General features: G+C 47.6%; 1 protein-coding gene across 4 annotated transcripts in view; it reads right to left on the bottom strand.

The window, feature by feature from the left end:
* LOC119957185 (nuclear receptor subfamily 5 group A member 2-like) overlaps positions 1-22473 on the bottom strand; it is a 45456-nt gene that overhangs the window by 4113 nt on the left and 18870 nt on the right. For all 4 annotated transcript variants that reach the window (XM_038784987.1, XM_038784985.1, XM_038784984.1 and 1 more), the window contains exons 2-4: positions 19915-20030; positions 13808-13949; positions 11323-11981 (exon numbers count right to left, since the gene is read on the bottom strand). In XM_038784987.1, coding sequence (XP_038640915.1) covers positions 11323-11981; positions 13808-13949; positions 19915-20016 — 903 coding nt within the window. In that variant the 5' untranslated portion in view covers positions 20017-20030. The remainder of the gene's footprint in view (positions 1-11322; positions 11982-13807; positions 13950-19914; positions 20031-22473) is intronic.

The following is a 22473-nucleotide window of genomic DNA, read 5'->3' as shown; positions in this document are numbered from 1 at the left end:
CCAGGTGTGGCCTCACTAACACCTTATACAATTGCAGTATAACCTCCCTAGTCTTAAACTCCATCCCTCCAGCAATAAAGGACAAAATTCCATTTGCCTTCTTAATCACCTGTTGCACCTGTCAACTAACTTTTTGCGACTCATGCACCAGCACATCCAGGTCATCTGCAAAGCAACATGTTTTAATATTTTATCATTTAAATAATAATCCCTTTTGCTGTTATTCCTACCAAAATGGATAACCTCACATTTGTCAACATTGTATTCCATCTGCCAGACCCTAGCCCATTCACTTAACCTATCCAAATCCCTCTCCAGACTTCCAGTATCTTATGCAATTTTTGCTTTACCACTCACCTTATCTGCAAACTTGGACACATTGCATTTGGTCCCCAACTCCAAATCATGTACGTTAATTGTGAACAATTGTGGGCCCAACACGGATCCCTGAGGGACACCACGAGCTACTGATTGCCAACCAGAGAAACACCCATTAATCCCCCACTCTTTGCTTTCCATTAATTAACCAATCCTCTATCCATGCTACTACTTTATCCTTAATGCCATGCATCTTTATCTTATGCAGCAACCTTTTGTTCGGCATCTTGTCAAAGGCTTTCTGGAAATCCAGATATACCACATCCATTGGCTCCCCGCTATCTATCACACTGGCAATGTCCTCAAACAATTTCACGAATTTAGTTAGGCATGACCTGCCCTTTATGAACCCATGCTGCGCTTGCCCAATGGGACAATTTACATCCAGATGCCTCGCTATTTCTCCCCTGATGATAGATTCCAGCATCTTCCCTACTACCAAAGTTAAGCTCCACTGGCCTATAATTACCCGCTTTCTGCCTACCTCCTTTTTTAAACAGTGGTGTCACGTTTGCCAATTTCCAATCTGCCGGGACCACCCCAGAGTCTAGTGAATTTCGGTAAATTATCACTTGTGCATTTGCAATTTCCCTAGCCATCTCTTTTTGCACTCTGGGATGCATTCCATCAGGGCCAGGAGACTTGTCTACCTTTAGCCCCATTAACTTTCCCATCACTACCTCCTTAGTGATAACAATCCTCTCAAGGTCCTCACCTGTCATAGCCTCATTTCTATCAGTCACTGGCATGTTATTTGTGTCTTCCACTGTGAAGACCAACCCAAAAAACCTGTTCAGTTCCTCAGCCATTTCCTCATCACCCTTTATTAAATCTCCCTTCTCATCCTCGAAAGGACCAATATTTACCTTAGCCACTCTTTTTTGTTTTATATATTTGTAGAAACTTTTACTATCTGTTTTTATATTCTGAGCAAGTTTACTCTCATACTCTATCTTACTCTTCTTTATAGCTTTTTTAGTAGCTTTCTGTTGCCCCCTAAAGATTTCCCAGTCCTCTAGTCTCCGAATAATCTTTGCCACTTTGTATGCTTTTTCCTTCAATTTGATACTCTCCCTTATTTGCTTAGATATATTCAGGGATAAATATTGGCCAGGATAATGGTGCCATGGGATCCTTTACACGGAATCAAATATGATCTCTGTTTAATGTCTCGTCTGTAAGACAGAACCTCCAACAGTGCTGGATCGGAGAATCAGCCTTGATTCCGGGAACTCCGCACCTTGTGACTAAGAGAGCATCCAACTGACATCCAGGACAGAGCACGTTACTGAGCACATGCCTGATTCCTCTGACACACTGGACAATACATCCTTTACTGTGAGTTTGGAATTCGCTGGGAATCATAGTTATAGGGAATTGATCGTTTTAGAATTCGGATCATGGGATAAGGCCAGCATTTAATGCCCATCCCTAAGAAGATACCGGTAAGAACTAGGAGCAGGAGTGGGAAATTCAGCCTCTTGGGCCCACTCCGCCATTCAATACTATCATGGCTGATCACATCTCAATCACAAACCCATTTCCTGCCCATCCTCCATAACCCTTCAACCCATTACTCATTAAAAATCTGTCTATCTCCTCTTTAAATTTACTCAATGTCCCAGCATCCACCTCACTCTGGGGTAGCGAATTCCACAGATTCACGATCTTTTGAGATAAGTAATTCCTCTCATCTGTTTTAAATCTGCTCCCTAAAACTATGACCTCTCGTTCTAGATTGCTCCACAGCGATAAACATCCGCGCTATGTCTACTTCGTCAATACCTTCCATAAAATTATATCCCTCAATTTGATCTCCTCTCATTCTTCTAAACTCGAGAGTATAGGCCTGAACTACTCAATCTCTCTTCAGAAAACAAACCTGTCATCTCTGGAATCAATAAAATCAATAAGTGAATAAATGCCAGTTCCATTTGCCTTCCTTATTACCTGCTGTACCTGCAAATTTGTTTCTTGCGATTCATGGAGGACACCCAGTTCCCTGTGCACTGAAGCACGCTGAAGTTTTCTTTATTTGGATATTAAGTTGCCTATCCATTCTGACTAAAATGGATAACCTCACACCTATCCACATTAAACTCCATCTGCCACATTTTAGCCCACTCACCTAACTTATTGATGTCCATTTGAAAATTGATGGCCTTTAGTTTTTGACTTTCCATGTCGATGCAACATCGTGGGCCGAAGGGCCTGTACTGCGCTGTATCGTTCTATGTTCTATAGGCCACTCAGCCCCTCTAGTCTGTTCCGCCAGGCAATAAGAACGTGGTTTACCTTAATGTAACTTCACCCCCACATTCCGGCCTACCCCAGATTAGTTTTTTTACCCCCTTCTTCATCAAGGGTCTGTCCAGCTCTGTCTTTAAAATATTCAAAGTCTCTGCTTCCACTGCCTTTTGAGGAAGAGAGTTCCAGAAACTCTCGGTCCGCTGAGAGAAAATATTTCTCATCATCTTAAATGGCCTTATTTTTAAACAGGGAAACCCCGGGTTCTCCGACGAGAGGAAACATCCTTTCCGCATCTGCCCTGTCCATACCCCTCAGGATCGCGAGGAGAGGGTGGGATTAGCGTTCACCGTCGCTCGGTCTCCGCTGTCCCCTCTGGCTCTGTGCCCCCCCCCCCCCTCCCGAGTCCTGGAAATCCCCTCTGCCAATTACATCACCCTTGAGCAGCCAGCGGGCTACCTGGAATTGTGTATGCTCCCTTTCTGAGATGGGACAATTCACGTCAGTGATTGATGCCACGTGGCAGCTGGCAAGATATCTGAAGGAGGATCAAAGCAGCGAGTATCTGACCCAAGCTAGCAGCTGCTGCGAACCAGGATGTCCCGTGTAGGGATTGTGTCATTGATGTTGCTGACAGCGCTTTTGGTTTTTGCTGTCACTGTTCCTGTTTGTCTTGCTCCCCCCCCCTTAAAATTGCTGCTGTTCGAAACCTCTCAATTTTGTTTTCCCGGGTTCGTTGAATTGTTTCCACCTTATTTTGCCCATTGCTGTCCCTCGCAAATCGATGCCGATCTCAGATTCTGAGTGTTGTCTTTTGTCGGGTCCTACTCGCTCCCCTCATGTCCTGAAGCTGTAGACTGGGGCTGGCTTCTTTGACCTCGGGCATACGTCCTGCTCTGGTACAGTAGATAGCCCGTCAGGCAAAGGAGTGAGATTGCTTTATCATGGGGAATCGTACAGACAGGCGACGTCCTACCTGACTGGGGGTTCCACTCAAAAAAACTGAGTTGGAGTCGCTGAATCCTTTCTATTTGTAGAATATCAAAACACAAAAGGAGGCCATTCAGCCCATCAACTTTTTTCTCTTTTAACCACCAATTCTCAATTGAAGGCGGCCGTTGAATCTGTCACCACCAGGCTATTAGGCAGTTGGTTCCCAATCAATAAAATGAAGGAATGTAGGGATACGGAGGAAGAGTGGAAGTAAGGTAGGTCAGCTTTGCTTTTACTGAACAGCAGAGCAGATTGATGGGCCGAATGGTCACCTCCTGTACTGTATGAATTCTATGGTTTGATTCTATTCTATGGGATGACAGGGCAGATTGAGGGGGCGAATGGTAGACGCCCGGCCCTCTTTTGAATCTTCTGATGGGGGCTCCTCCGGGTCCTCGAGGGAATCTATGAACGTTCGCTCCCCTGGGCGTCCTGTTGCCTGCCCGTGACCAGGACTGGATTAGGACCCAACTCACAATGCCAGTGGAGGAAGGGTGTTCTCAGTGGGAATGCTTTACGGCCTCTCGTTGCGACATCCTTGTGGGGTGAGTTTTCCGGTCCCACCGGCTGCCAGAATCGTCACGGACGGGCAGAAAATTGGACGGACCGTTGAAAGGCCTGGGCGGGAATTTCCGGTCGTAGGGACGGGATGGACCGGACAGCCCCTGTGTCATTGGTCTCTAGCTATCTAAATCATCCAGTCAATGCCTTTGATATTGCTGGGACTTTGCAACCGATAAATTATTACATAGAATGCACAGCTTAGACCAGGCCATTCGGCCCAAGCGGTTCGTACTGCTGTTTATTCACCACATGAACCGCTTCCCACCCCCTCTTCATCTCACCCATCACCATCTCATTCCATTCCCACACTTTTCCTCCCATTTAATACATCCATGCTATCCGTCTCAACCACCACCAGTGATAGTGAGTTCCACATTCTCACCATCTCCGGGTAACGAGCTTTCTCGTGTATTCCCTGTTTTGTTTATTACAGTTGCTCTCACACTTGTGGCCTCTAGTTTCGACCTATCCCCACAACCCCTTTCATGATCTTAAAGAACTTTCTTTAGGTCACCTTTCAACCTGCACTTCTTTCACGAAAAGAGCCCAAACCTGTTGAGCTTTCTCTTCCCTCTGCGTTTTGGAGTCATTCTCGCAGATCATTTTTGCACCATGTCCAGTGCCTCTAATACCTTTTGATAACACGGAGACCAGCCCCCCTGTTCACAGTGCATCACGTATGGGCTAAGGTTTAATATAAGTTTAACATTGCTTGAGTATTGCTGGAAAAGCAGGCTTGTCAAAGTTTTTTGTCTTGTACTCAGCAGGACACGTCACATTAATACCAATATTGGGGGGTGGGGAACAACAATACATACTGTTTGAGAAGAAAGTGCTGATTGGTTGACAAATAGCTTCTGATTGGTAAAGATCTTGCCATGGAGAATGCATCAGGTGACTGACAGATCACCGCCAAGCATTGTTTGAAATTTAATCCAGACAGTTTGACCATGATTGGTCAAGGCGTTGCCCTGAGGAATGAGTCAGTGAATGGCTGTCACTTATTTTGTGTAGCTGAAACAAGTGCAATGTGAGTACATATCCTTTCTGTGTGTAAAGAATAGAGCCCAGTGTATTCATATATGGTTCCAGTACACACAAATGTGCCACACTACCAGCCCAGCTGACAATCTTAAATTTGTTGTCAGTGTAATTCTTAGCGCTTTGAGGATTACTGAGTAAATGTTGTCCAGTTGTGGAATCACATCTCATTTTGCACACTGGATTTTGAGTTTTGCAAGCATGGGCTATTTAGGTATGGTCTGTATCTTGTCTGTTGCGAACAATGACTGGGACATGCTATTTGATACAATCTGCCAGTCTTTGCAATGTACAGCCAACATACTTTGCATTCCTGTGGCGCTGAAATTCATATTACACATTGCTCTTTGTGTGATAGATAGAACATCTTTTTGGCTTTATGACAGAATCCTGTTCATGGTGCCAGGTTCGATTCCCTGCTGGGTCACTGTCTGTGCGGAGTCTGCACGTTCTCCCCGTGTCTGCGTGGGTTTCCTCCGGGTGCTCCGGTTTCCTCCCACAGTCCAAAGATGTGCAGGTTACATGGATTGGCCATGTAAATTGCCCTTCGAGTCCAAAAGGTTAGGTGGGGTTACTGGATTACGGGGATAGGGTGGAGAGCTGGGGTTGAGAGGAGTGCTCTTTCTAAGGGCTGGTGCAGCCTCGATGGGCTGAATGGCCCCTTTCTGCATTGTAAATTCTATGGGCTGGATTCTCCAATTGTGAGGCTGACGCCAGCGTGGGAACGGTGGCGTTTTACGTGAGAAAACCCGGCACAAAACAACCACCGGTTCTCCGTTTGGCTGGGGACTGGCATGCCGAGCAGCGTAGCGCACCCGGCTCTAGCTGCCGATACGGCCCGGAGAATTGCCGGGCCCGTGGCCGCGCATGTGCGTGGTGGCCGCCATGCAATACAGCGCCGGCTGCTCGTGGACCCGGCCTGTGAAATAGTGCCCCCCTTTGGCCAGCTCGCACGCCCCTGACCACCCCCCAACAGCGCCCCCAGCCCCCGCCCGCGGATCAGCCATCCCTGACGGTGAGTCCGCAGCTGACACGTCAAATTCCCGACGGACGATACCACACACGACTGACACTGTCGGGAACTCGGCCGGTTGGGGGCGGAGCATCAGGGGGTTGCCTGAGGCCGTCGATACGCCGCTTTGGAGGGGGCGGAGCAGCGCGAAAGCTGCATCGCCCCCAAATTGGTGGTAAACAGGTATTCATCTGCCCGATCGCCGAGTGTGATTTCAACGTCGGCGACCGGAGAATCCAGCCCCATGATTCCAAGAGAATAACTTGCTGTCCGGGTCACTGAGCTCCCCCTTCCCTTACACATTCTACCGAGCGAAGATTTTCAGCAGCGTCTCCTGGGCTGCTGCTGAATCCTGGGAGGTGGGAGGAGGGGTGGAAAGATCCATCCTGTTTATTCGGATTGTCAGGAGCAGTTCCTGAGTCCCAAAGTGCCATCGTGTCGCAGATGAACCTGCAGACAAAAGCCTTTCTTCCTGTTCCAGAGCACTTCCTCTGGGTCACCCCATCCCACAGCTGCTGCCTCTCCTCCACTTCGAAACAAAGGAACGCTGCTCTGGCAACCGGCTTCTTGTTTTGTTTTGTAGAGGATATTGGCGTCAGGAATACCATGCCTGCAGGATCGATTACACTGCGCCCTCGATGTAGCAACATGACCCTAGACGCTCCACAGGAGCAGTTCCCGAACAAGATTTGAGGCCGCGTCACAAAAGGACATGCCAGAATAAGTGACGGAAAGCCCAGTCAAGGGAGGGACGTTTCAAGCTGCAGAGATAGGGAGGGGTGGAGGGGATTTGAAAACGAGGGTGAGAATTTTTAAAACGTTGCAAGTCAGTGCTCCCTGGAGCGACCCGCTGTGTGACACCTCAAAGGAGGGCTGATTGGGAGGCTGCCATGACTGACAGTGTCGGGGCGGATTCTCCGGCTTCCCAGCCATGTATTCATCACCGGCGGGAACAGTGCGCCATTCGCTCCACGCCGTCAGGACAGGGATGCACTGCCAGGGGGACCAGAGAATCCTGCCACCAGGGAGAGACGGAGAATTCTGACCGAGAGGTGCTGTTGGCCGTGCCAATTGTTCAAAAATACTTGTAATAATTGTATAATGAAATGATGCTTTAACCAGGCAGCAACATTGGAATAAAGACTACCTTCTCCACCTGTGTTGCCCCTTTCAGTGACCTGTGGACCTGTGCACCCTGATTTCTTTGACTGTCAATACTCTTGAGGGTTCTACCATTCACTGTACATTCCCTGCCTGCATTAGACCTTCCAAAATGCATCACCTCACATTTGCCCGGATTACACTCCATCTGCCATCTCTCCGCCCAAGTCTCCAAACAATCTAAATCCTGCTGTATCCTCCGACAGTCCTCATCGCTATCCGCAATTCCACCAACCTTTGTGCCGTCTGAAAACTTACTAATCAGACCAGTTACATTTTCCTCCAAATCATTTATACATACTATGAACAGCAGAGGTCCCAGCACTGATCCCTGCGTAACACCACTAGTCACAGCCCTCCAATTAGAAAAGCACCCTTCCATTGCTACTCTCTGCCTTCTATGGCCTAGCCAGTTCTGTATCCACCTTGCCAGCTCACCCCGATCCCGTGTGACTTCACCTTTGTACAAGTCTACCATGAGGGACCTTGTCACAGACCTTACTGAAGTCTTCTTGAAGCAGATATGGACCTCAGATTGTTGTAAAGAGAGGTTGAAGATGTCTGCGAATACCTCCACCAGCTGATCCGCGCAAGACCTGAGTGCTCGTCTGGGTACCCCATCCGGGCCAGTGGCTTTCCGTGGGTTGACCTTCGAGAAGGCTGCTCTGATGTCTGCAGTGGGGATCTCAGATACAAGTCCATCCGCGGCTTCTAGGGTGGAGGGCTCGCTCTCACTGACCTCTTGCTCAAAGTGGGCATAGCATGCATTGAGCTCATCAAGGAGGGGTGCATTGGAGCCGGCGATTTTACATGCCTTCATCTTGTAGCCCGTTCTGTCTTGCAGACCTTGCCATAGACGGCGGGGATCCGTGTGGCTAGCCTGGGACTCGAGCTTGGTCCGGTACTGTCTTTGGGCATCTTTGATGGATTTTGATGGAATGCTCTACCTCATTTCATTTTCACTTCGACAGTGTGGGCTGAATTTTCAGTCTATCAAATGCTTGGAGACCTTTAAAAATGATGGGTAGGCTGCAGATGCAGAATTTCCGCTCCCTTTCCAATAAATCCCATTTTTGACGATGGGGAAAGGGGTAGGGCAGGAAAACTGAACTCAGCACTAATTTCAGATAATTCTGTTGAGTTCAACTGATCCCATTTTCACTGTTCCAAGGTCCTGACCATGAAGAGTGGGGGTGATAAATATATGGGCCGGGATTCTCCCCTACCCGGAGGGGCGGGTGGTCCCAGCGTAGCGGAGTGGCGCCAACCACTCCGGCATCGGGCCTCCCCAAAGGTGTGGAATTCCCCGCACCTTTGGGGGCTAGGCCCGCACCGGAGTGGTTGGCGCCACGTCGACTGGCGGCAAAACCGCCGCCAACGGCATTTGACGCCCGCCGGCCGGCGTCGGGGCTGGCCGAAAGTCGGCAGGAGAGGCCTCTCAGCGGCGGGACTTCGGCCCATCGCGGGCCGGAGAATCGCCGCAGGGGCACACCGATCAGCGCGGAGGGCACGCCGATCGGCACGGTGCGATTCCCGCCCCGCCAATTCCCGGTTGGCGGAGATTGCCGGCCACGGCGGGGGCGCGATTCTCGCTGGTCCCGGGCGATTTTGCCCATGAAGTAGGTGTAAACCTTTGTGAAAGGTAGATAAAGTCTGTTTATGATCTGAAGATTTTAAATCCCCACCCCTTTAAACATGAAAAAACAACAGGCTAATGCAGTCAATTAGAGCTAAATAAATACGCCCTCTCTGCTGAACTGCTTTTATTGATCAACCATCCATAGTAGGTTAGGAACAATATTACCATCTGTTCCTGTAGATTCAATAGAATATTTTGTTAAAGGGCGATTGAGCTCATTATGAATACTTAACTGCGTTTCAAAAGCTACGAAAACACTTTTCTCAACAGGGATGGGGTGCTGAGTTAACGTTTTGATTTACAGTTTAAAAGGCTATTAAAGGATTATCTGTCTGTGATTTGTTTCTTTTATTCGTTCATGGGATGTGGGTGTCGCTGATTGGGCCAGTATGTATTGCCCAACCCTGAGGGCATTTTTAAGAGTCAACCACATTGGTGTGGGTCTGGAGCCAAATGTAGTCCAGACCAGGTCAGGATGATAGATTTCCTTCCATAAATAACATTAGTGAACTAAATGGGCTTTTATCACAATCAACAATGATTTCATGGTCACCTTTAGACTTTCAATTCCAAATTTTTATTGAATTCAAATTTTACCATCAGCCATGGTGGGATTCGAACCCAAGAATGACTCTGGGTCTTACTAGCCCAGTGACAATACACCATTGCTGCCCCCCCCTCCCCTCCCCCCCCCCCCCCCCCCCCGTCGCATGGACATTTGTTTTGTAACAGATTGTACACTCAAGGAGATTTAAAATCTTTGGGTGAGTTTCATGAATGGGAGTTTTTCCGTATCAAGTGTGCATAAGTGGGAGCTCTATTAGATTGTTAGAAATTATTTTTTCATCTCCCCATGGCCCCTGAGGCCTGCCCAGGTCTGTGTCAGTGGATATGGGTGGCATGGCAATATGAAGGGGCATGGATGGGGTATGGGTTGGCAAGGAGGGGGCATGGGGAGGGGGCGGCGGGGCAGAATGGGGGTGAGGGAGTGAGGATATGAGCCCAACAGCTTCTAAAACAACAGCTTATGAAACAACTACAATTACGTCTCACAGAAGTGAAGGGGGCTCTCTAACCGGCCTGCCTCAGCAGCCGTCCACCCATGACTGCCGACGATCTGATTCCAGAGTTGCCGCCTCCGCACCGTGCAGCCTCACCAGTGGGGCCCCTTAAGCTGAGGCCTATCTGCCCAGTCGGGGGAGTTTTCAATTCAAGTTATCCACCTCAGCAGTGAAAGACCAGCCCTGTCCCTTTGCTTTCAACTCCATCAGTGGAATTCTCCATCAGCGGAATCCTCTGCTCTGCCGGCAGCGCACTCACGCCCACGGATTTCACAACGGCGTGGGGGTGGGCCACAATAAGAAACCCCATTGGCCGGCTGGCGGAATGGAGAATCCCACTGCGACGGGGGTGCGCCGGGCAGGAAAATGCAGCTGGCAGACCGGAGAATCCCATCCCGGATGTGGAAATGTTCTATCAATGTATGGTTAGCAGAGGGACATTAGTGTTTCATAGAATTCCTAGAATTTACAGTGCAGAAGGCGGCCATTCGGCCCATCGAGTCTGCACCGGCTCTTGGAAAGAGCACCCTACCCCCTATCCAAGGTCAACACCTCCACCCTATCCCCATAACCCAGTAACCCCACCCAACACTAAGGGCAATTTTGGACACTAAGGGGCAATTTATCATGGCCAATCCACCTAACCTGCACATCTTTGGACTGTGGGAGGAAACTGGAGCACTCGGAGGAAACCCACGCACACACGGGGAGAACATGCAGTCTCCGCACAGACAGTGACCCAAGCCGGGAATCGAACCTGGGACCCTGGAGCTGTGAAGCAATTGTGCGAACCACTATGCTACTGTGGTTATAAATACAACGAGTGGGTATAACGCTGGCTTTCTGGGTTGGTTTGTCTCAAACCTCTCCCTTCGTGTCCAAAGGTTAGGTGGGGCTATAGGGTTACTGGGATAGGGCGAGGGAGAGGGCCTGGATAGGGTACTCTTTCGGAGGGTCGGTGCAGACTCGATGGGCCGAATGGCCTCCTCCTGCACTGTAGGGATTCTATTCTATTCTATGATGTGATATGAATCCCTGGATGAATAACTGAATTATAACATGCCAGCCTCCATACCATCCCAGATTGAAAGTCTAGCCAAAGAGAGAGGGACTGAAGATGCTGTAAGTTAAATTATCAATGTTTTTGGTCACCTATCCAAGTCGGCCAATGAATTGTCTAAATGGAGTGACAAAGAATGAATTCCTTTCTTTGAGCGTTACATTACCTTCAGCTCCTTGAAGTATACGCTGCTCCGCGCCCATTCGACCAAGGAAAATAAGATTTGGTCAGCCATTTTGCACATGATTCCAAACGTGTTCAGTCTCTCGTGTTTGCCTCTGGTGTTCTGTTCTTGCTGCAGGTAATTTAAGATCTTTGCCCGGACCTGTCCCTCGTCCGGTTCACACTTCACCAGCTCCTGTATCAGCTGGGGGACAGCTGCGGATGAACTGGGCGGCCTGTAGACCTCCAGGTATGGGTTGCTGAGCAACGGCTCCGGGGTGCCTGGGTAGCTGGGGTCCATGTGTTCGGCCTTGACATGGCAGCTCGGGAAGGGGCTGCACAGGTGGTAGCCGGGCATGGCACCATGTGCTGCCAGGGACATGTTGACCGGTGAAGAGCCAGCCATGGTGCTATCATAATCTCCCACCGGTGATGTCAGGCTATTGTAGCTTAAGGATAGGCATTTGGATGCTGAGTGCAGGCTTTCCGTGGCGATGGGTGTGGTCAGGTCCGTTGGTAAACTTTGCATTATGTAAGCGGTAGGGTCCAGTTTAATCCCATTGCCATGAACGAGAGCTTTCTTCTGCTGTTTTAATGCCCTGTCTTGTTTGTAAAGAGGCCCAAACTTATTCCGACCACCACGCATTCGATCTGCTCGTACAGCTATTCAGAAAAGAAAATATTGGATTAGCCATTGACCAACCTATCTGAGAGAAGGTAGTGTGTATTAATATTTTATACGTTGTAGGTTTAAGACATTGATATTTATAAATTATCACTCTAATATATTTATCACTCTAATTTTCATCTCTCCTTTTTCTCTTTCTCCTATTGTCCCAGAGACTCCCTTTTCTGCTGGAGCCCAATTCTCAAGGGGCAAGGTCCTCTTCAGCTTACAGACAGAGATTTCCCCCTTCTTCCATCTCGCACGGGGTGCCACTGTTCTATAGGCACCCAGATGGTGAATGCAGGGAGGCGACTGGGGGGTGGGGGGGGGCGAGGAGCTTGCCACTGAACCCAATCGAGACCTCGCTTAACTTACACCGGACATCTGATGATTAATTCCACAGTTCCAGTGGGAAGACTTGATGATGTGGAGTTCAGGTGGCGAGCATCAACGGATGTGATGGTGTGAGAGAGAGAGAGAGAGAGAAAAACAGAGTGGGAGGCTACAGGGGAAGCTGGAATCAACATGCAAAGACTTAACTTCTACCTCTGAACCAGCCAATGAAGAATGTGCAACGAAAGCCCCTCAAACTATGGGTAGATGACACAATATGTGTATATTTGTTTGTGCATGCATAAGTCTACGCGTATTTAGCATTGCCCAAAGTTGCAATCAGATGGTTCCCTTGTAAGTAGGAACTCCTTCTGTGCCCAACAACACTATTGTTTCATATTCAGCAAACTGAAGTTGGCATTTGTTCTACTGCACATTATGACCAAAGACACTCACCAGGAATTAAGTGAAGGACTCTTCTATGGAAATTCTCCTTGTGAGTAACCTTTCCCTCATCAGAAATCCTCCTAAGGTCGAGCTGTTTTACCCAGTGCACAGCTGAGCCAAGCAGATAAACAGAGTCCATCTCTCATCGCTGACTTATCTGGTCTCAGACTGGGTTATTGGAAGAGATGCCACTCTCCAGTGCCCGGAGAGGGGGAAGCAGTCAGAGCTGCCACACAGGCAGAGACAGAATTAAGATGGCGATCAGCTATGGTTTCATTGAATGACAGAGCGTGCCCAATGCGCTGAATCAACCTTGTGGGGTTTCCGTGTTCCCATTCATGGTCGTAATCCATGGCGCCCATTTGGAAACCAGTAGGTGGGGATACTTTTCAGGTCAGGGCAGGGTTGGGCACCACTCAGAGGCCCACCCCCTGATTAAAGTACCCAGTGTCGGCCCCTGGAAACATCTCCGTTCAGTTGCACCTGTCCTGGGAGGGGATCAATGTCCATGAATTCATTCCTCAGCTAGTGGAATAAACATCAGAAGGAGAAATAAACAACTGGTTAATTTTCCTGGAGGGAGCCGTCAGTGATTGACATTGTCCGGATTTCGGTTTGAGTTGCTGAATGGCCTGTTAGCCGTGTTTTGTGTGTTTACCCTGAAGAGGGGGCGTTTACCTTGTGCTCGATCCCTCCACTGCCTTCCCCCTCCCATCTCTAAAATCCTCTGCGATATTCCCATTGCTCCTATTCTGGCCTCATGAATATTCCTGATTTTCAGCACTCTGCCAGCTACTTCGAGGCCCAAGGTCTGGAATCCCCCCCCCCCCCCCCCCCCCAAACCTCTCTCCCACATTAAGATGCTGCAACATCCTTGACCAAAGCCACCTATCCGAAAGTCTTCGTATGTGGCCCGGTGGCAACTTTATTTTTCCGACACGCCCTCCTGTGAAGCACCTTGGGATATTTTACCCATGTTCAGGGTGCTATGTGAATGCAAGTTGGTGTTGCAAAAGCCAATGAATGTGAATCAGATAATTACCTTCCAGCTTCATCCCGACAACCAAACACTTCTGGAATCGACAGTAAGGGCACCGTTTCCGCTGCGTTTTGTCAATCTGACAGCTCTGATTTTCCACACAGGTGTACCGTTTGTTATTCTGGACTGTGCGTTTGAAAAACCCCTAAAATAGAAGCATACAGACGACTTCTTAATTTAGTCAATCAGCAACATTTCCTCAGCGTGGTGGACAGGCAGCTGTCTACACAAAGCAGATACCAGACGAGGATGTGGTGCTCTGACCCCTTACTTCCAGCCTGAGGTCAGCCAACAATTTCAACTGTTTTCTTCAGGCCACTTCCAGTCACATTGCCATTTTATCTTATGATGTAATTATTATTTAAGCTTCGGATGGAGCTTCTGCATAACCGTACTCCCTGTGGTATACTTAGGACATGTTGACTCTGGAGAGTGGAGTACGGCGGCACTGTAGAGGAATAATGTCCTGGATATCACAAGGAGTAGGAGCAGAAGTAGGCCTTATTCCCCCCCCCCCCCCCCCCCCCCCCCCACCGAACCTTCTCTGCCATTCAAAAAGATGAAAATGAAATGAAAATCGTTTATTGTCACGAGTAGGCTTCAATGAAGTTACTGTGAAAAGCCCCTAGTCGCCACATTCCGGCGCCTGTCCGGGGAGGCTGGTACGGGAATCGAACCGTGCTGCTGGCCTGCTTGGTCTGCTTTAAAAGCCAGCGATTTAGCCCAGTGAGCTAAACCAGATCATGGCTGATCTCATCTTGGACTCAACTCCGCTTTTCTGCCTGCGTTCCCCAAGGCTCTTGACTTCTCTATCGCCCAAGAATCGGTCCATCCCGTCCTTGAGTACATTCAATGAGACAGCCTCCCACTTTCTGGGGCGAGAGAGCTACAAAGGTTGGCCACCCAGCAGGACAAGAAGGTCCTCCTCGCCTCCTTTGTAAATGGGTGACCCCCCCTTATTCTGAAACTGTGCCCTGCAGATATAAATGCCCCCATGAGGGGAAACAGCCTCTCGAAGTCCAACCCCCCCCCCCTTCAGAATTATGAATATTTCATTATGATCATCTCTCACTCTTCTGATGGGCAGCACGGTAGCATAGTGGTTAGCACAATTGTTTCACAGCTCCAGGGTCCCAGGTTCGATTCCCGGCTTGGTTCACTGTTTGTGCGGAGTCTGCACATTCTCCCCGTGTCGGCGTGGGTTTCCTCCGGGTGCTCCGGTTTCCTCCAACAGTCCAAAGATGTGCAGGTTAGGTGGATTGGCCATGTTAAATTGCCCTTAGTCCAAAATTGCCTTTAGTGTTGGGTGGGGTTACTGGGTTATGGGGATAGGGTGGGGGTGTGGGCTTGGGTAGGGTGCCCTTTCCAAGAGCCGGTGCAGACTCGATGGGCTGAATGGCCTCCTTCTGCACTGTAAATTCAATAATTCTATGATTCTTAAACGGCAACCAGAATAGCTCCACCGGCTCAACCTTTCCTCAGAAGACAACCCTTCACCCCAGGAATCAACCAGGAATCTTCTCTGACTGGCCTCCAATGCAAGTCCATCCCTCAGCAAACCAGTTGACCTAACCTTACACGGTATCGTGAGTTCAAATCCACTTTGGCAAGTTGTGAATTCAATAAATCTCAGAAATGAAAATACAGATGGTGCAAAACTGATTAGTAGGACTTTGAAGAAGAGTCAATTAGACTCTTTTTTAACAAAAAAACTTGTTCATCGCTGGACCTGCTGTCAATTTGAGCCAAAGAGAAAGATACCGTTTTCTTACCCAGTAACAATCTGCTTCGGGGAATTAGCAAAGAACTGTTGCTGTCTAAACAGGATTTGCTTATTGATAAGTTAACAGAGAGGTTAGTGGGGGGTGGGGTGGGAGGGGGGGGGGGGTGCGTGGGGGTGGGAGGGGGTGCGTGGGGGTGAGGGGGCTGGTGTTGGGGGAAAGAGAAACAAGACTATCAGTGTTCTTTATAAACAGGATGTTCCTTTCCAGACAGTCTTGGTGTGATGAGAAAACGAGGACACCCTTTTATTAGATGTATCCATTAATTATGATGGGAATTTATTTTAATGATTTGTATTGATCTAAATTCCAGGACTGAGAAATGATGACTTGCTTCTCTATTGCTTTCGATTACTGTCCATCATAGTTCAGGTAAAGCACCAATACTTCACTTTGCTCCATCCTCGCTATGTGTCATAACCTCAGCATTAAATGTTTGGTTTCTGCGTCAACAATAACTTGGAATAGCAGACAAAAATGTTAAACTTGAACAAAGATAATCACACAGGTACGAGGGGGTAAATAGACAGAGAGGCATGATGGTAAATAAATACTTAAAGAAACAATTCAAAATCGGGGACAAGAATACATTCCGTTGAAGCACAAAACTGCAGCGAGAAAGATCCATCTATGCCTCACTCAGGAAGTTAAGGATAGCGTTAGACTGTAAATGTCAGCACGGTCCACTTTAGCACAGGGCTAAATCCCTGGCTTTCTCCCCTCTGACTGGTGGTGGTTTAACCTGAGAGTCACCACACCTCAGGCGAGGGGCGAGGTTGAGAAGGCTGGGCCTCCATGAATAACCTCAGCCGGTCCGGGAATCGAACCGGTGCTGTTGGCATCACTCCACATCACGGGCCAGGCGCCCAGCAAACCCCTACTGGCATTAGATTAAAAGCAGAGGCTTATAATGTTCCAAAAAACAGTAGCAAGTCTGAGGATTGGGTATGCTTTAGAATCCCGCAGTGTGTCATCAATGAGTTTATAAAAAAGAATATAATATGAGAATAAACCGGACAGGAATATAAAAACAGATTGTAAGAGTTTTTGTAAGTGTGTGAGGAGGAAGAGAGTAGCAAAAGTAGACATTGGCCCATGAGAAGCAGAGACAGGAGAAATAATTGTGCGGAATGAGGAAACAGCAGAGGTATTAAACAAATATTTTGTGTCTGGCTGCACAGGAGGAGACGCAAGTTCAATTCCCGAAATAGATGTAAAACTAGAGGCTAAGAAGAGTGAGGGGATTAATGCCAGCAGAGAATAACCATTGACAAATCCTGAGGGACAAAAATCAGATAAATCCCCAGGACCTGATGGGCCTACACCCCAGGGATCTAAAGACTTGGCTGCAATTCCTTAGATTTGGGATTGGTTGCACGAGGTTGGAAGTTGGAAAATGTTACACCACTTTTCAAGAAGGGACAAAAGTGGCTGGTTAGCCTAACATCAGTTGGTGGGAAAATGCTGGAATCTAATATTAAGGAATTCTTAGCACTGTACTTAGAAAAACATAGTACGATTAGAACAAATCAGCATGGTTTTACTAAGGGGAAATCCTGTTTGATAAATTTGTTATAGATTTTTAAGGATGTAACTTGTAAGGTAGATAAGGGGGAACCAGTAGATGTAGTATACCTGGATCTCGACAAGACATTCGATAAATGTCACAAAAAGGGTTAATAAGCAAGATAAGGGCTCATGGAGTTTGGGGCGATAATTTAGCAAGAGTAGAGAATTGGTTAACAAACAGGAAGCAGAGAGAGGACGTAAACGGGGCTCTTTCAAGGTGGGAGGCAGTCAATGTTGGAGAGTAGCAAAGATCAATGCTGGGGCGTCATCTAGTGACAATCTATATTAAACACTCCGATGAAAAGCCAGTGTATAATGTATCAATGTTTGTTGATGTTACCAAGTTAACTGGGAAGGTAAGGTGTGGGGAGGACACAGGCAACATGCAAAAGAGATATAGTGAATGGGCAACAAGATGGAAGAGGGAGGTTAATGCGGGGAAATAAGGTGGGGCCGTGTGAAATCATTTGCTTTGGTCGCGAGAATAGAAAAGCAGAATTTTTTATTAAAAATGAGAAACTTGTAAGTGTTGATGGTGAAAGAACCTTGGATGTGCGTGTACAAGGAACACAAAGAGTTAACAGGTAGGTGCAGCAAGCAGTTAGGAGGGCAAATGACATATTGACCTTTATTGCGAGGGGATTGGAGTACAGGGATAAAGAAGTCTTGTTGAGCTGATCAAGGGTTTAGTGAGACTATATCTGGGATCTGCGTGCAGTTTTGGTCTCCACGTTTAAGAAAGGTGCATGGAGACAGTGAAGGGTTCACTAGATTGGTCCGCCGGACGAGGAACTTGTCCTCTGATCAGAGGCCAAATAAATTCTGGTGGTCCGGGTTCAAATCCTGCCACGGCAGATACTGAAATTTGAATTCAATAAAATACCTGAAATGAAAAGTCTAATGATGACCGGGAAACCCATTGTCGATTGTTGTAAAAACCCATCTGGTTCACTCGTGTCTTTCAGGGAGGGAAATTTGCCGTCCTTACCCGGTCTGGTCTACAGGGGGCTCCAGGCGCACAGCAATGTAGTTGATCCCTAACTGCCCCTCTGAAATGGCCGAGAGGGACAGTTCAAGGGTAAATAGGGGTGGGTAACAAATGCTGGCCCAGCCAACGGCCAATGGCACATCCCCCGAATCAATTTTTAGAAAATGATTGATCTCCAACCTCAACTCCACTTTCCACAAGATTGCCACCTCCCTCGATTCCCTTCGAGTCCAAACACTTGCCAATCTCAGTCTTGAATATGGTTCACAAAAAAGCATTCAAAGGGGGCTCCAAAGATTCAAAACCCTCTGAATGAAAGGATTTCTCCACATCTCAGTCTTGCATGGCCAATCCATTATCCTAAGACTATGATCCTTGTTCTAGACTTTGCAGCCAGGGGAAAAAGGTCTATCAGCATCTACTTGGTTAATCCCCCTCAAAATCAATATACTTCAAAGACACCACCTCTCATTCTTCTAAACTCCGGGAACTGTAAGCCCAATTTACCCAACCTGTCAGTGTGACACAGCCCTCCCTTCCGAGAAATCCCAGAATTGTCACGGCGCAGAAGGACGCCATTCGGCCCATTGTGTTTGTGCCAGCTCTCCAAACGAGCATCGTGGGTCAGTGCCCATTCCCCTGCCTCTTCCCCCTACCCCTGCACATTGTTTCCATTCAAATAATCATCTAACACCTTCCTGAAAGCCTCGATTGAACCTGCCTCCCCCACCCTCTCGGGCAGGGGCTTTCCAGACCCAGCCCACTCGCTGTGGGAAAATTATTTTTCCTCACGCCGCATTTTTCCCCCTTTGCAAATCAGGCTGGCGAACCACATCCTTTGCCACTCGAGAACCTGTGGAGCTTTCCTTGGATAAGGAGACCAGAATGGTGCACGGGTGTGGACTCACCGAAGCCCTATCTGATTGCTTGTTCCTGAATTATTAACATAAAAGAAGCATTTCCTGATATCATATCTAAAATGGCCTCTTTATAGCTTTGAACCTCTGTGTCCTATATTTACCATATATCCATAAAAGCTTCCCCAACCAGTTTTAAGGGCAAGTTACACTTTTAGAACAGCTGAGAATATTTGGTGAACGTGTCAATTACTACGCAAAACGTAACAGTTACAAGATGTTAAGCTTAAGGCAGCTCGTTTGTGCCCAGTTGAAAGAACATTGTGATGGAAAAGAAAATCTCGAGATTGGCGACAAACCCCTTTGGTAGTCTATAGGCTGAGCAATTGCTAAAAATAACTGAATGACCTTTGCAACAGAGAGCTCCGTTTCTGTCAATTGTTTCGCAAGGATGCCCTGAGAGAAATCTCTCCCTGCAGTAAAGCTCTCAAGGCCCACTTTTCCCCCACTTTGAAGCAATAGTGATTATTCTTGCGCATCAAAACGTCTCTCTGCTTTTGAAAGTGGTTGACTTATGGTGAGGGTGTGGTTGCATTGCCACGGCAGCTCTCCAGAATGTTTATTTATCTTGCGGTGGGTGGAGGGTGGGGGGGGGGAGAGGAAACTGGAACGCCCGGAGGAAACCCACACACGCACACATGCAGACTCCGCACAGACAGTGACCCAAGCCGGGAATCCAACCTATAGTGGACGGGAGTGGGAACTCCGGCTGATTTCTCATCTCCTTCGACGAAGGGTGTTATTGCAGGTAAACCCAGAGGTATCTGGTCTCCACGGTCCTGTGCTTAACCCTGTGACATCTTTGGTCCCATCTCCAGTGTACGTCACTAACAATGACTTTAGAACATTTCCTACCTTACAGCTTTCACAGGTCAAAAGGCCATAGTGGTATCCCGAGACTTTGTCTCCACAAATCGGACACAGTTCCTCAAATGAAGCTTCAAACGGGAACTCCATCTTGACCTGAGGACCTAGGATACGAAACAGAAGATCATTGATGCTTAACACAAGCCTTGCTTCTTGATCAAGCCAGCATTGGAATAACAGAACAACACAGCTACACTGGATGGTTTTGATAAAACTAAGAGCAGACTGTGGAGAAATAAATCGGTTTGGATTACCTCCAACTGGTGAGGTCTAATATTTACACTTAAAATTTGTATTAAGCAACTAGTCTTTAATTTTGGTTCCCCAGTTTTTCCTGCCTCCACCCCCCCCCCCCCCCCCCCCACCACCACCATCCTTTTCCTGAATTCTGTTCGACTGGATGTGTCCATGTGCCTGTAGCCCCCGAACCATTGGCATTTTGATCTGAGCTTATACATGAAGAACAAAAGGTGAGCTGTTACAATTTCCAACAATAGGTTAATAACTCTCATACCGGACTCACAACTCAGGATGATGAGCTCCAATGAGCCATCGTGAAACTCAATTCAGTACATCTCAGACTGCAGCCCAGACCAGAGCAGAACGATCACGAAAGCTGGCAGGGTGTCAGGCAAAAACCCAAAAGGGTTCACTTTCGTCCATGTGGAAGGCCTATCTGGCCTACACGTGGTTAAATCCCAAAGCCCTCAGGCAAGGGTTGTATCACCTGCGTCTCGTAAATAGGTTAAAAAAAAACTCAGCTTAATTCTGTGGTGATATGCATCACTGTAAATACACAAGGGGTTAATGTAAATACACGTAGACTAGATAGACACGAGAGGGAGCACCAGAGACATCATAACACACAGACATTCAACCAATAGGTCAGTAAGATAGGACATAATGAATGGGCATACAAGACACACACAGAGGTGACACTACCACAGAAGGGCATTGCACCAACCCATATAAAAGGACACAGCACACATGATCTTCCTCTTTCCAGTGGAGACACTTAGTGAGTACACAGGGTTGACTGAACACATCACACCCACCACGTGGATTGTAGCAGACTGGTTAGATAGTCTGAGTAGCTATAGCAGGATTAACAGGAGAGTCAAATCCAAGTAGGAGAATCGTTAACAGTTCAATAAACGTATTAAAGCTATCTCCAAGTCTGAACCTTCCTTTGTCAGAGTACACATCAAGGAAGCAGCTTATGCTACGTCAAGACCATAACAAAACAAATTCTATACCGATCAGCACACAGTTAAACATGCTCGCATGTAACGCTCGCACACACACCTTCACACACACACACACTCACTTAAACACACACACAGATTCACAAACACACACTCAAATACACACACACACACACACGCGTGCTCACTCACACACTCAAATGCACTCACTCTCAAACATACAGATTCACACACTTACACTCAAACATTATTACACTTGCACTCAAAAGCACACATACACACACACTCACTCAAATATACACACTCAAATATACACTTTCACATTCACATACACGCACATAAACACTCATTTAAACACAAGCAAAATCACACAAACACTCATTTAAACACACATACACACACAAACTCACACAAACACTCTCTTAAACATGCAAACATACTCACGTACACACACATTCACTTAAACACACACACTCACAAAAATACATACACTCACTTAAATACACACACTCACACAAACACACACTCGCTCAAACACACACACTCGCACAAACACACTCACACAAATGCACACTCGCTCAAAGGTACACACCCACACAAACAGACACACTCACACACACCCACACAAACACACTCACTCAAACAGACACACTCACACACACACCCACACAAACACACACTCGCTCAAAGGTACACACCCACACAAACAGACACACTCACACACACACCCACACAAACACACACTCGCTCAAAGACAGACACTCAGACAAACACACACACTCACTCAAACACACACATAGAACATAGAACAATACAGCACAGCCCAGGCCCTTCGGCCCACGATGTTGTGCCGACCATTTAGCCTAACCTAAGATCAACCTAACCTACACCCCTTCAACTTACTGCTGTCCATGTGCCTGTCCAAGAGTCGCTTAAATGTCCCTAATGACTCTGACTCCACCACCTCTGCTGGCAGTGCATTCCACACACCCACCACTCTCTGTGTAAAGAACCAACCTCTGACATCTCCCCTCCCTTCCTCCAATCACCTTAAAATTATGTCTCCTCGTGACAGCCATTTCCACCCTGGGGAAAAGTCTCTGGCTGTCCACTCTATCCATGCCTCTCATCACCTTGTGCACCTCTATCAAGTCACCTCTCTGCCTTCTTCACTCCAGTGAGAAAAGCCCTAGCTCCCTCAACCTTTCTTCATAAGACATGGGCTTCATAAGACAAGGTCGGGTAGTGGATGTGGTGTATATGGATTTCAGTAAGGCATTTGATAAGGTTCCCCATGGTAGGCTCATTCAGAAAGTTAGGGGGAATGGGATACAGGGAAATC

This window comes from Scyliorhinus canicula, chromosome 25 (genome assembly GCF_902713615.1).
Source record: "Scyliorhinus canicula chromosome 25, sScyCan1.1, whole genome shotgun sequence".
In the NCBI taxonomy this organism is placed as follows: Eukaryota; Metazoa; Chordata; class Chondrichthyes; order Carcharhiniformes; family Scyliorhinidae; genus Scyliorhinus; species Scyliorhinus canicula.
Note: the sequence above shows the minus strand (reverse complement) of the source record. Positions and strands in the feature narration are given on the sequence as shown.